General features: G+C 41.8%; 1 protein-coding gene and 1 long non-coding RNA gene across 6 annotated transcripts in view; one reads left to right on the plus strand and one right to left on the minus strand.

The window, feature by feature from the left end:
* The window catches only part of FMN1 (formin 1), a 356,128-nt gene that overhangs the window by 239,008 nt on the left and 101,689 nt on the right, over nt 1-15,431 (minus strand). For all 3 annotated transcript variants that reach the window (XM_045016469.1, XM_045016468.1, XM_045016470.1), the window contains exon 3: nt 5,818-5,935. In XM_045016469.1, the coding sequence (XP_044872404.1) occupies nt 5,818-5,935 (118 nt within the window). The remainder of the gene's footprint in view (nt 1-5,817; nt 5,936-15,431) is intronic.
* Nucleotides 423-14,402, plus strand: LOC123370177. 3 transcript variants are annotated; one of them, XR_006579304.1, is made up of 4 exons: nt 423-932; nt 1,690-1,847; nt 5,869-5,929; nt 14,066-14,402. It is a non-coding gene; the product is annotated as an uncharacterized LOC123370177 (long non-coding RNA). The 3 variants fall into 3 exon arrangements; XR_006579305.1 differs by having other exon boundaries at nt 428-932; nt 1,687-1,847; XR_006579303.1 differs by lacking the exon at nt 423-932 and adding an exon at nt 945-1,603.

Below are 15,431 nucleotides of genomic sequence, written 5' to 3' on the forward strand. Positions count from 1 at the left end.
AGAATGAGGCAGACAGGATAAATAATTTACCCATGAAGGAAGCCTGCATAAAAGCCACGATTAGAGCTCATGAGTTTGTGGCTCTAACCTATGCTCAGACCACTAAACACATTGCTCTAGTATAAAAGCCTCTCATTTGGTTCAAAATGTGTTGAAGGATGGATCCCTTAGAGGCAATCCACAGCACAGCTGAAAGAGGTTTTCATACTTCAGAAACTGTAGAGAAAGCATCTGGCACATTATTTGGTATTTCCTTTGCTATCATTTAAAACACCTACGTTTCAATAAGAGGTCTCTCCTGCAGAGCCTGGTTTCTCTTTCCTACAAAGAAATCAAAATTCTGTTTATAGCATCAGAGTCTGTTGCCATAGAAACTGTGGTGCCATAGAGACAGCATGACTTCACTGCAGGATCAAGTATGATGGAAAGACAGGCTGAGGGAGCAGAACCTTGTTTAAAAATATAAACAAAAGAATTAACTAAAAAGGTTGTTAAGAATAGCTATGAAAGCTAAATGGATTTATATTTCAGTCTGATTCATTCCAAAGTTGTCTCCAGTATGAATGCCAATTAAGTCCTTTTTTATTTATTACTTTTTTTCCCTTTGTTTAAGGAATAGGACAAGTTGTTCCAGTTTCAAGTGACTACTAGATCTACATTTACTAAATAAGCATTTTTAACAGAGATCATCAGACCTGTAGTTTTTTCCCCTGTGTGTCTTGGTGATGACAATTCTTCAAACACAGGAGTATTATGTACTGAAAGCTCTTTTACTTCATAGGCAAACTATGCACATGCAAAGAATAAGTATGTAACTACACTCCCTGCATTCTTCCCAGCTCCAAATGCTGTAATGTATTCAAGGGATACTTAGCTTTAATTTTTTTTAGATTGACAAATTTTAAAAAGTACAGTTTCTGACAGAGAACCCAGTAAGTAGTGTCTGTTGATTTTTAAAAAATTCGTTTTAGGAAGATTTTTACAGGTGTATTTATGCTTTCCTATTTATGTTCATAAGGCACTTTTCAGCAAGGGAAAATCTGACTTATCACCTGGCTATGTAGATGAAAGCAATGCAGACTAGAGTGTTGCCAGCCCTCATGGTTTATGTCTTTGGAAGTCACATGATTTTGGCCAGAGCTGGAGCCAGTGTAGCTATAACAGGAGAAGCTCCATACCTCTCACAAATTTCAGGCTTACCCAGAGGAAAACATCCTCCAATTGGCTGCATTTCCCACTTTTTTGCCTCCGGGGGAAGAGAGCAGCCAATCAGGGCTGCTGCAGGAAGCAGGCCAAGCTCTCCACCTGTCCCCTCAAGAGCAAAGAGGATTTTTTGAGTAGTGGACAGCGAAGGGAAGTAGCTGACGCCATTCTTAGAATAAGGGAAAGGGGATCAAAAAAAGCTAAGTGGCTCAGGGTGATCTTCCAGTTCCATCCTCCTCACCCCACCCCTCTCCATCCCTATCACACCAAGTCTGGGAAGGGTGAAGGAGTGCAGAACCCCTGGAGCTGACTTCCTGCTCCAGGTCTGGAAATTGAGAACATCAGGAACTGCAAGAAAAGAGATTAGACTGGAGGAACAGGCAGATGTGGGTGCTTAGGGGTACGTAATTAATAGTTGGGGTGTGGGAGGATGTTGAGATGAGGGGACCCAGTTAATTAATTCAAATTTTGGGATTTGGGGAGAAGCTGGAAGCTCCACACCATCAGGCAGCCACCAAGAGCTCCTGCAACAAGGGCCAGAATCACCCGTGATGCCTGTTGACTAGGCAACAAGAAGCCTCAAATTCTTGCAGCCATGGAGCAAAAGCCAATGAGAGAAGCAGAGGGAACAGCAAGACAAAGAGGTAAGGAGAGAGCATACAGCCTGGGCATCCCCATCCCCTCAGATACAAACTGCTAGTAGCTTCCCTTCCCATCATGGAGATAAGATTCATTCTTCTCCCTGCTTTTAGAGAGAGTGAGGCTATAAACTCCTGCCTCCACTCCCATATGATTCTAGTGCCCTAAAGGTAATGGCACCTTCCTGTTGCAACTCAGCCACTGCCGGGACAGAGGGAAGGGAATTCAGTGATGTTCTCTTATTCATAAGAAACAGCAAACATGGAGCTAAAAATATCTTGGCAGCTGTGTTTTATGGAGTACTTGTAAGTACAGAAGATACAGAGTGTTTTTACAGAAATAAAATTTTCAAAATGACTTATTTTAGACACTAATTTCTAATGATCACTAAAAAATACCCTACAGCAGTTCACCAAGATCATGTTACTCATTCAAACGGTTATGCTGGGGAAAGGGATTTAGATTAATTGGCATAAACGGCTAAAGGGCAGCAGAATGAAGAGGTGTTGGCTCTGAAATTTGTCCTTGGAAATGGAACCTTAAGGTAGACAGTTAAAGTATAGTGAAGGTGGTGAGGGTCATATTGTTTTGTTTTTAAAATGAAACAAATCCTAACTTAAAAAAAATAAAAATCAAATAATATACCATAAATATTATTTCTATATTGCCTTCTATTGCTGTGGTAGCTGGGCGCTTTATTTACAGAGATTAAAAAGCAGAACAAGAGAGAAACAAACTACTGATCAAATGCTAAACAAAATAAGTGATTTTAAAATTGTGCTAGACTCAAGTTGTGACACGTTCAAAAAAAAGAAAAAATCAGGGGAGGATAACCAATATCTGAGAGATCCCTGCCAATAGATAGTGTTTAAACATAGGTTCTGAAAACAAGAGCTTTCCATCTGGTTTTAGCTGTTGGGATGAGTTATCTTCTGAGAAACACTCTATCAATTAATAGAGTCCGACACTGCTCCAGGCTTAAAGATAAACACTATGTTCTCTGTGTGTATATATATCTTCCTACTGTATTTTTCACTGCATGTATCCGATGAAGTGGGCTGTAGCCCACAAAAGCTTATGCTCAAATAAATTTGTTAGTTTCTAAGGTGCCACAAGTACTCCTGTTCTTTTTACTATCCCCTTAAACTGCACTTGAAAGCAAACAGGAAATCAGTGAAGACTGGGGTACAGGCTGTGTATATTCAAAGCAGGGCTGCACTACACAGATTCTACTTGTGCTGATGACACTACCCTTGGGGACAAGTAGCATTCTGCTCCTCCAGGATCTTGCAGATGAGTTTCAGGGGTAGTCGTAAGCAAACTGCATTAGGGTTTTCAATCCTAGAGCTAACACAGGCAACGTGGCTGATTTGAGGTTTTCACTTACAGACAGTTGCAGTGTCCTAGCCAGTCATAAGGTTTCACTTTAAGCCACCACTACTCTCTGGGCATCCAGAAATAATTATGGAGCCAAGAGGCTGCAAACCATTTAGGCACAAATCTACTATACATCCTCAACAGATGTTACAGACACAGCCTTCACCCAACTCCTGTAAAAGCATCACTTGTGTTTCATCACAATTGAATCACCAGCAGTTTGTTTTCATCAACATCCCTATCTCTGCCAGACACTGGGTGAATAATGGGACTGTAGAATTTGGGCTCTATAAAAATAAGGCTTAGAATTCTATCAGCATTTTGATGACACTGCCACCCACAACGTCTCAGTAACAAACAACAATATATGTTGGATCTAAGTGAATCCCCACCTTCCTATTCACATCCCAGTAAAGCATGACCTAGTTCATCTCATTACTAGTACAATATGGAGCTTTTGTTTATTCAAAGCTTGTTCCCCTTTTGCCATGAAAGATTATATTTCACTTTAGACATCTAGGAAGTAGGATAAAAAGATAGGAAAGCCCTTTTTCACTTTTCATGTTAGGAAAATTAAATACTCCAAATGTAGTACTTTTAATAAACAAATAGAAGTTTCAGAAAAAGAGACAGCAGAAGTCCTGTGAAAAGCTGAAATACTGTACTTTGCACATATATTGTACTGTTCATTTAGGGATCTCTCTGACTTTTCTAACTGATTAGACACAATGTAAGTGATCTAATTCAGTATGTAGGGGCTGGTCTACACTGAGGGGGGGGTCGATGTAAGATACGCAACTTCAGCTACGAGAATAGCATAGCTGAAGTTGACATATCTTATTTTGACTTACCTCCCGTCCTCACGGCACGGGATCGACGGCCGCGGCTCCCCCGTCGACTCTGCTTCTGCCTCTCTCCCTGGTGGAGTTCCGGAGTCGACGGGGGGCATAGCGGGGATCGATTTATCACATCTAGACAAGATATGATAAATCGATCCCCAGATGTGATAAATCGATCCCCAATAGATCAATGGCTACCCGCCAATCTGGCGGGTAGTGTGGATGTACCCTAGAAGTATGGTGGGTCAGATGAGTTAAGAGCTGTGTTCCTGTCAGTGCTTGAAAAACAAATGTAGTTAACTTTCTGAACACCCCTGTGCGGCAGATACTCCTTGTGTTACGTCCATTTTATAAAGCAGTAAACTAAAGTAGAGAGAGAAGTTAAATTATTAGCCCAAATTCATAGCGAGTAAACTGCAGAGACAGAAAAAAGCCTTGGGTGCTAGTGCTCAGTTCTCCCCTCTAATAACTTAACTACCCTCTCTTTTCCTATTACAAAATACTTAAATAATTTATTTACTTTATATGTTAACAGTACTATTTTGACACTGCACATCAATTAACTAGTATTATTCTCTTACCTATGGGTAATTATTCAGAAATAGAAGGGGTCCAGGAGGGAGTGAAAAAGTTATGAGTCAAGGAGAAAGTGAAAAGAGTGAGAATATGTAGTTTAGAATCCAGACAAATATGAAGGGACACAATAGAAATAAACAAGATAGTGAATCATATATGAAAAGCAAATCCATTACTCCCATTTACCCTCTCTAGTAATACAAGAGCAGGTGGGCCTTCATTGAAACTGAAAGACAACACACTTAAACCCAATACAAGACACAGGCAGTTAAACTGCAGAATTTATTGCCAGAATATAGCATAAAGGCCAAGAATTTAATCCTTTTTTAATCCTACTAAATCTTTTATGGGTAAGTTTTTCAAAATTAACTAGTTGAATTAGGAACACAAATCCCATTGCCTTTCATTTAGGTGCTTTAGAAATAACCCACAATGTATGAGTCAGCCAGAGTTGCATTGGATACAGTTAAACACATTTTTAAGGGCTATGAACCCTCATGCTCAGGGCACAAGCCAATAACTAGCTGATATGGGCTAGGATGAAACATCCCCCTACAGGTAAACTATTCCAGAAACGTCCAACATTGGGTTTCTCATGCCTTCTGCTGAAGCATCTGGTACTAGGATCTGTTACATGCAGAATACCAAACTAGATGGACCAATGATCTGATTGGATACAGTTACTGCTATGTGCCTATGCAAAGAAGGTAACAAAACTAAACACATTAATACTCCTACTTCTACTCTGAATGTAAAAACATAAGTGTGATGGTACCTAAAGAGAATCAGCAAATCAGACTAGAATCTGGCAGATTCAATACCTAAAATCTGTTCTAACCCAAAAAGAAGGAATCTCTAGTAATTCTGACATATTAGACCATCTTGATCCATTTAAACAGAGTTGCACCAGAGATATGTTTGGCCTAGTGTATCAGAAAACAATGACATTTTTTCCATAAGAAGTTCCAAAAGGTTATAATTTCTTCAGATGGCATCCAAACCTAATTAGTTTCAAATTACCTAATTACAGGTCATGGTAACTAGTGCCATGCTGAGAAAAAAATAATATGCTTTCAGCTTTTTAGAATAAGAAAATAACCACTATATTTTTATACTTCACAAACCCAACACTTGAAACATTACAACGATCCAGTTCTGCAAGTCTTTCACCTTTTTGTTTTACCTGCTTCAGTGTACTTCAACCCCACTTTTTCTTTTCCATCATTGATTTCAGGTGGTGGCCAGACAGCCTGGAGTTTCCCTGGAGTTTTGTCATCTTGCTCTGAGGGATTCAGGTCAGGCTATTAAAAATATGAAAGAGAAAATTAAAATGTTGCAATACTAATCCATTCCCAAAATGGTAAATGCTGAGTTTAACTAAACGTGTGTATTTAAAGCAATGGTCGTCCATAACTGGAGCTCATTTGCATTATAAAATTAGAACCAGGATGATTATCAGTTTGATTCCATTCCATTATAATGAAATCCAGTCGGTGAGGATGAAGAAAGGAGGAAAAAGAGTGTAAGAACAACTGCTTTGGGGGTGGGGTGAGGGGAAACATTATAAAGCTTACTAGCATGTTACAGGCAGCAAAATAATTTAAATTTAGCAAAGTGGCTCTGAGAAGCTGCCTATCCTTTTTTGAACTGTCGAGGCTAATACTGTGTCAGGAATGTTAATATTTATTCTGTACCTATAGCTAAGTTGGAAGAGCCAAACATGGTTTTGTTGCAGGTGAATTATAGTAGTGCTCACTAGTGTCACTGCTACACATGAGAAACAAATGCTCCGCCAGCGGTTACATTTTCCTCACCATAGGAAATTTACTGTAAGTTGATATTGTGTCTACAAGGTCTCAGTCTACCCAGGAGAAGTTCTTAGAGGGGTTTTTAAAAACACACACACACACACCTTTGAGTGCAGGGAAACAAACTCTAGGTTATCCAGCTTCAGATTTAGGACACAACCCCACAATCCTTACTCAGACAAGCAATCCTACTGTAGTCAATGGAAATAGTTTTATGAATTAATTACATCTGCACACATCTATAATTGTTAAAGGATGTGTCTTTTTTCTGCTCATTTAACTCAAAGGGGCTTTTAATTTATTTATTTGCATTTAAGTTCAGGTCTTTACTATGAATTTATATTGGTTTATTCAGACTCTCAATGTGGGAGAGTTTTGTGGGGTTTTTATTGCCTTTTTTCACTTAAAAATACACATCTCCAAAACATCATATTGACAGAGGCTCCAATCCCATAAACATACAGGAACATGCTTAACTTTAAACAGATAAATAGTTCAACTGATTTCACTGGGACAACTATCATGTGTACAGCTGAACATGTGGAAGTATTTTAAGATCAAGGTTTAGGTGTATAGACAATTGACAGAGAGGATACCTTTTAAGGCCCCTCTCTTGGGCAAGTCACCCAGAAAATTGTATACAATTGATTGTCTGTTGCGTCATCTGTCATAATACAATTCTTTCTAAGAGAGTTTTAAAAAACAAAACAAAACAAAAATTACTTTTAGATAGAAAAGCCATTAAAAATAAAGGTAGTGTAGAGTTGAGGCTGACACTGATCTCTGATAACTCTCTTTGGGTTTTCTTGAAGTCTACGTATATGTTATGAAGTATAATATTTACAATAAGAATAAAGAGTGAATTTCAGTCTTAACTCTCTATTAGGATAATTAAAGATATTTACAGTAAATACTTGTAATTTAACTTTGGTTTGGAGAGCACCCACATTCAATGAAAGGAAAGCAATGGATTTGCAGCCACATTTTTTAAATTAGACACTCAAGTTGGGGGCCTCACATTTTTTGGATTCCCAACTTGAGACATCTTTGGCCTTGTTTTCAAAGGTGCTCATCATCTGACTTCACTGAGAACTCAGGTTGTCCAGCTCTTGTGAAAAGATTAAGGGTGTCTCAAGTTAGGAAGCCAAAACTTAAGGCTCCCAAAATCAGAAGCCACACTTGAAATTTTGATCTTAGTTATTTTAGTTCACACCAATCATTTTATATCCATTTTCCTCCAGCCCTTAGAATGTAAAAGTAACTCAAACCTACAGATTTCAGGTCAGATGCTCCATTCCCAGACTTTGATTTTGATCTTTCAAATACTGCTTTCAGCGACTCCTTTTCATTTCTCATTTTGCGTTTGATGGCTTCCAGCTCTGAAGTATCAACAGTCATCTCCTTTTTTGGAGGCCGGGTAAACAAAGCTTTAAACGCATCTAATGCCGACTCCGGTGGGCTTGGTTTTGTTTCTTCAGCAGGGAACAGGGTCTCTGTTCTATCGGTGGCTTTGCTCTCCTGGCCTTCATCAGTGGTCTCAGTCTCACTAGTCTCCTCACCTGAATTTTCAGCTTTATCTTCATTTTTAGGGACGAACAGCTGAGAGAGCTGTTCCAGGAAAGTAGGACTTGTTTTAGGCTCAGCTGGTTGCTTTTTAGTGAGCACATCTGATGTAATATTAGATTTCTTAACAGGCTGTTTTAATTTAAGCAGAGCCAAATCACTGTCCTTCGGTTTAATTTCTGTGATAGTCTCTCCATCCTCTGCAGCTAGACCTTTTTTTCGCACACGCAATCCACTAAAGAAAGCAGGTAGCTGAGAGGTCTTTTGACCTATGGCTGATCTTGGGGAGGATGTGTTATTAGAGCCATTTGCTGAAGATCCTTGTTCTTCTCCACTCGTAGGCTCTTGAAGATTCTCCCCTAGAGAAGGTGGGCCAATGCAGTGCTCGTGTGTTAACATTTTGTCTTCTCTAGCTGAGCTACATTCCAGATCACCATTCAGCTCTGTTGGAAGCTGCTGAGAAATTGATGAGGTTGACTCAGTTTCATCTCTCTCCACAGTGGCATTACTTTCACTGGACCCTTCTGATTCCAATTCTTCCTTAGCCTGGTGGTTATTCTCTAAAGACTCAGCAGACAAAGCCACAATATTTAACACAGATTTGTTTGTTTCGTCTTCATCACTGTCTAGGTCTGTACTCTCATTGTCCAACACTGTATCACTTGTTGTATAAGTCAAAGTACTTTGTACAAAAATGGCATCCTTGTCATCTCTGTCACATTCAGACAAAGGAGACTGTACAGACTCTAAAGGAGGAAGAGATGGTTCATTCTGTTCAGCTAGCTCCATATTCAGGTCAGCCTGGCCGCCGGCCTCCGGGTCAGCCTGGTCGCCAGCCTCCGGGTCAGCCTGCTGTATTTTGGGAAGCACATGATGTACTTCTGGATCATCATGACCACCACCACCCTTGTCTTGGTTGGCAGCTTGGGTATTTGTATCAGCATCAAAAGTTCGAAATGCCTTAAGTACTGCTTCTTTTTTCAAAGTTGCTGGTTCCAATTTAGTAGTAAATCCAAAAAGTGCTTTCATAGAAAATGTAGTGAAGAAAGGCTGTCTGTGTTCAGTCTCTGTTGCATGCCCTAGATCTAAAAGCTCACTGCTGCCAGGTGAAGTGTTATTTGCTTCCATGTTGGGCAAACCACAATATAGCTTTTACTTTTGTTATTACTATTAGTTACCTTCTACACAATTGTTTATTACATCAGTTGAGTCTATTAACTTACAACAGGAAATGTAATGGGAGCTCTTCTTTTTGTATCATCAGGAAAGCCGGTCTCCCCAAGGTCACACTATCCCTCCTTTCCTGTTTCTAGTGCTGTAGTATGGACTGAAAGCGTCTGTCAAATTTTACAACTCCAGTTCAAGAGAAACAAGAAGGCTCTGCATCTTGACATACAGTATTCAAAGTTCTTGGCAGCTTCGTAACTTGTTCCTTTACACAAAAGGCTTTTTGTCAAGGAAAATCTGCCAGCACTGTAATCTCAGCTGAAAACTCGACCAATGATCACTGCCCCAGTTTCTGCAATCCTACTGGCTACGCACAACTAAATTTCTACTTGTTAAAAGTGAAGAGCAACTATATAAACGAAAAAGCCCGTTGAACAGAACGAATCGCATTAGTTTCCTACTTCCTTATGGGTTGTGAACGTCTGTCAGCTGAAAACTCCTGAAAGCTTCTTTCATGTAACCTTTTCCACTTTGTCTAAGACCGCCTTTAGCAAATCCAGCAACACAAACACTCTGTAAAATTAAAAATCCAGACAAAACAATACTTCAAAAATCTCTACCAAATAAAAACAGCCTTCTTTGATCTTCTGGACTGTTCTGAATTCTCAACTGGCTACAGTAACCAGACGTAGTGCCCTTGAAACTGAATAAAAAATATCAGGCTCTCTTCTTCCGCTTTGCTGCAGGTTTCATCTGGAATGCAGATTTCAGGCTCCAGGGCCAGTTAAAAAAAAAAAAAAAAAAGAACACCAAAACGACTGGTTTCATATTACTACTGGTTTAACTCTCCACAGCTATTTCTGTGAACTATAAACAGGTACTTATCAACCATTCACCACGCCCAATGACAGAAAGCTGTATGGATAGGCAGGGTAAACAGTCAAAGCTCAGAAGTGAGCAATTAACTGTGTAGAGAACAGGAGATGTGTTACTTTTTTATTATTTCAAAGTACAATACCATCTGCAGAGACATTTCAGTTCAATAATTTTCTCTATATTGCCTACATAACTATAAGTAAGGGGCTCTCTAAAGTAATTTCACTGTTTGGGAATGAAAGCTACAATTTTGTAAACCTCAGCATTTCCAAGTGAAAGATTTTTATTTGTAACATATAAATAAAGCTCATGCATACAATCTGCAAAAGTTCTCTCACATTAAGAGTAAGGTTCATTTTTATTCCCTTTTCAATTTAAGAAACTGCAAAAATTGCAAATACACAAAAAATTCCCAATTTCCTTGTCTACTTCTTCTTCCTGCATAATTAAGAGACTTGTTAAATGTGAGACCACCGATTCACCTATTATGGATGACACAGTGGTTAATGTGCTAATGGTCCTGATACAGTGGTCCATTACTTCACCTAGTCATGAAGATTACAGCATGTTGCTAATCATGAGGTTAATTTCCATCCTTCATTTCTGTGATATTAGCTCCCTCTGAAGAAAAGCCATTTGCAGATAATATATCACTGGTATGGCAAAGTTTAGAAAAAATATAACTACAAGGCTGGTTATTGAAATAGACAATGCCCACTTCTGTGTCCTGTGCACTATCAATTTATTATATTTAACTTCATGCCTAAATATTTCAAAAAATTAAGAAAGCATGAAAATAATTAGGGAAAAGTTAGTTTTGAAAATGTAAGATGACAAAGTAAAAAATTTCATAAGATCTAAAAAAAAAAAAAAGTTGATTACACTTCTGACTTCTACTCAGGTCAGAAACAAAGCCTCCTTAACATCAAGTTGTGATGTTAAGGACTTATCTCAGGCATACACACCTCTCTGAATTATATATTTGCATGCATACATACACGCAAAGGGTGGGAACCATTCCAAATGCCTTACCTTCCTTTGTGACTTAACCAGGAAACAATATAGTCTGTCTCTCCTACTGTCCATCACCTCATATGTTCTTTAAAACTTTAAAGGATTCTTTAAAAGTTTGGTCCTGTTTATTCACTGTGCCCCCTCCTGTAGCCCAAACCCCTCATCCCCAGCCCCCCTCAGCTCAACGCCCCAACCCCCTGCCCCAACACAGAGCCCGCACCCCCGGCCCAGAGCCCTCCCACACCCCAACCCCTTACCCCAGCCCGAGGCCCCTTCCTGCACCCTGAACCCCCCATTTCTGGCCCCATCCCAGAGCCTGCACCCCCCAGCTGGAGACGGAACCCCAATCCCAACCCCTTCCCCAGCCTGGTGAAAATGAGCAAGTGAGTGATGATGGGGAGAGTGAGCGACAGAGGGGGGGCATGGAGTGAGCGGGGGTGGGGCCTTGGGAAGGGATGGGGCAGAGCCTCGGGGAAGCGGGCAGGGCCAGGGTGTTCAGTTTTGTGCTATTGGAAAGCTGGCAACCCTACACCCAGCCCTGGTGTAAATGATTGCTGCAGGGGCAGTTTTAACTTAAGCCACTGGGATAAAGTCCTACACCAGCAGAGAACTGGGCTGCCAGAGCCTTGCTCTGCCACTGTCCACAACCTCCCTGTGGGCCCCTTGTGCTGGGGAGGACATGCTGGTGCAAGAGGCAAAGGAGTAGCCTATGCCAGTTTAGCACTGGTGAAGATTCCCCTTACATAGGAATTCTTTAGTGCAGATCTCTGAGCATTTTAAATTCACTTTGTGCCACATAAGCAGCGTGAAGTAAATTTAATGGACCAGAGACTCCAGCCCACAGCATTTAAATTTACACCTATTTGTATGTCAAGACCCAGGACAGAGACTTTTTTTTTTAATAGCAGCAAAGAATCCTGTGGCACCTTATAGACTAACAGACGTTTTGCAGCATGAGCTTTCGTGGGTGAATACCCACTTCGTCGGATGCAAGTGTATTTCGTATTCACCCACGAAAGCTCATGCTGCAAAACATCTGTTAGTCTATAAGGTGCCACAGGATTCTTTGCTGCTTTTACAGATCCAGACTAACACGGCTACCCCTCTGATACTATTTTTTTAATGTTTTCCTAATGCTTCATTTTGCCTAGACTCCAATTTTTTCTGCTGTTCTTATTGCCATGGTTGTGCTTTTCCTCTTGCAATTTATTGTATTCATCTGAGATATGGTCAGCTCACAATGAAGGCACAGTAACTTATACCAATTACTGTGGGTTTCTTTGGCCTTGTCTACACTACATACTTTTGTTGACAAAGGCAGTTTTTGTCGACAAAACAGTGGATGCATACAACCCACAATGCGACTTTTGGCGGCAAAAATGCCCTGTTTTGGAAACAAATAAAACCAGCCCAACAAGAGTCATAAGGCTTTTTGCGCAAAATTTTTGTCGACAAAGTGCCAGTGCAGTCACCATGCTTGATTTTATGGCTTTAATTGGCCTCCAGGATGTGTCCCACAATGCCCATCTTGACCACCTGGTCAGCAGTTTGAACTCCATTGCCCTGCAGCCAGGTAAACAACCATCTGCCCCCCCACTCCTCCTTTAGAAGCCCCTGGAATTTTTGAAATTCAATTTCCTGTTGGCTCAGTGTGAAGTGGTCTCATTGCATCTTCCCAGGTGATCATGGCGGGTTATTGCAGCAAACGCTCTCCCACTTGGACCCCTGCGGAGCTGCTGGATCTGCTCAGTATATGAGGAGAGGAGGCTGTGCAGTCCCAGCTGCACTTGAGCTGTAGGAATTTTGATACCTATGGGCAGATTTCTTGAGGCTTGTGCAAAAAGGGCTATGACTGGGACACGCTGCAGAGCATAGCGAAGATAATGGAGCTGAGGCAGGAGTACCATAAGGCGAGGGAGGCAAACTGTCATTCTGGTGCTATGGCTAAGACCTGCCGGTTCTATAAGGAGCTGGACACTATCCTTGGTGGTTGCCCCACCTCCATCACCAAGAGCCCCATGGATACTTCGATGGGCCTGGAGGCGGCAGAAAGAGGATCTAACCCAGAGAACAAGGTCACTGATGAAGAGGTGGAGTTAGACGACGATGTGGAGCTCCTAGCGGGGCTGTAGTAGGCAGCCAGGAAGGGTTCACTGCTCTGGAGGTATCTAGTCAGTCTCAGCATTCCTCTCCAGCAAGCAAGAAGCAGGAGAGAAGATGCCTAGTAAGTGGCTGTGGCTTGTGTAGTGTGGAGGTGGATTCAGCGTATGGAAATGTACAAGGCTGGCTGTGTTTCTGTGAGCTGGACATTTCCCTGTGCAGCTAATCAATATGGCAGAACAGGGTGTTGATGCATGGTGAGATCTCACAGGAGTCCTCCAGAGAGATCTCTAGGAAACAAGTATCAGAGGGGTAGCCTTGTTAGTCTGTATCCACAAAAACAATGAGGAGTCCAGTGGCACCTTAAAGACTAACAGATTAGTCTTTAAGGTCCACCAGACTCCTCGTTTATCTCTAGGAAAGTTTCCTGGAGGTACTTGGCAATCCTCTGCCAAAGGTTCCTTGGCCCATTGTAGGAAACTTTGCCACGCCACTCGGCAATCACTTGTGCAGGGATCAAAGTGGCACACAGGCAAGTAGCATAGCGACCAGGGCAGAAGCCACAAGTGTGTAGTAGATGAACCCTCATTTCCCTGCTTACCCTCAGCAGTGAGATATCTGCTACAATGACCCCCACCTGTGGGAAAAGTGGGAGAATTTTAGAATTTTTTTCCCTCATCGGCTGCACTGCAACTGTTGAGAGTGCTCTTTTCCCTATGTAGCGCGTCTCCCTCCCCCACCAACACTCATCATGCTTTGGGTATTTGCTGAGATGTGTGCTTGCCAAGGGTCAGTGAGAAAGTGATTGTTATGTTACCAGAAGTGTATTTTATTGAAATGTTTCAGTGCTGTGCATGAACTTAACAATCATGTTTCTGTGCATTGTTCTGTGTGCTTTGGCAGATGTGGCCTTGAGGAATCCCCACACACACTGGCCAAGCATCTTCGCCAGCTAAGAAGTGCCCAAGGCGGAGCAAAGATGACATGTTCTGGGAGGTACTGCACTTCTCCAATGCAGAGAAAAGGGAACGCAAGGAGTGAAGGGAAGCCAAAAGGCAGGACAGAAAAGAAAATCAGGAGTTTGTTAAGGACACTACTGAGCAAATGATTAAAGTCATGGAGGAGCAAACGCAGATGCTGAAGTCCTTAATAATGCTGCAGACTGAGCAGATGCCTGCCTGCCACCCCCTGTAGCAGAACTCAGAACTCTTTTCTGTGCCCCCTCCGCCCCCATCAACTCTGCCCACACAGTCCTTCCTGCTTTCCAGGACTTCTTGGTTTCCCCTTTCCTCCACCCCCTCAGTCAACTTTCATAATGATAGCCAGACCTACACACAGCTCTGAATGTCTGCCCTTCCCTGGTACCTCCTTTCCCACCAAGTGTGTGTGTGTGTGTGTGTGTGTGTGTGTGTGTGTGTGTGTGTGTGTGTGTGTGTGTTGTTTCTTGTGCAATAAAAGCAAAGCTTAGGGATGGTAACTCATCTTTATTTGGTTCCTACAAATTGAAATAGCAGGCATTACCAATACATACACAGGCAGTTTAATCATTTAATTACTGGAATGTAAGCCCCCAAATTTCACCATTGCTTCCTAGGGAAACTACATGTAATGTAACATTGCAGCACCAATCACAGAGATGTACATTAGTGGTTCTCATTTTCAAAGTGTTGCCTCAAAGCCTCCCTGATTCAAATTGCCCCTGACTGGGCCCCTCTGGTAGCCCTGGTATCTGGCTGCTCAAAATCAGCAGCCAAGCAGTCTGCCTCAACACTCCACCCCTGAGCAAACCTTTCACCCTTAGCTTCACAAAGATTATGCAGTGTACAGCACGTGGGCATATTGTCCTTACTGAGGTCTAACCTGCCATAAAGGCATCACCAGCGTGCCTTTAATCTGCCAAAGGCACATTCCACTGTCATCCGGCACCTACGCAGCCTGTTGTCAAAGAACTCCTTACTGCTGTCCAGGTTTGCCATGTAAGGTTTCATGAGCCATGGCTGTAAGGGGTACGCCGGGTCTCCTAGGATCACTAAGGGCATTTCGACATCCCCCACTGTAATCTTCTTGTTTGAAAAGAAAGTCCCCAGCTTTCTGTACAGGCTGGAGTTCCTAAAGATGCATACGTCATGCACCTTCACGGACAACCCTGCGTTGATGTCAGTGAAACGTCCATGGTGATCCACAAGTGCCTGCAACACCATGGAGAAGTAACCCTTCGTATTTATGTACTCCATCGCAAGGTGGTCTGGTGCTAAAATTGGAATGCGTG

This window comes from Mauremys mutica, chromosome 4, assembly GCF_020497125.1.
Source record: "Mauremys mutica isolate MM-2020 ecotype Southern chromosome 4, ASM2049712v1, whole genome shotgun sequence".
NCBI classification, from domain to species: Eukaryota; Metazoa; Chordata; order Testudines; family Geoemydidae; genus Mauremys; species Mauremys mutica.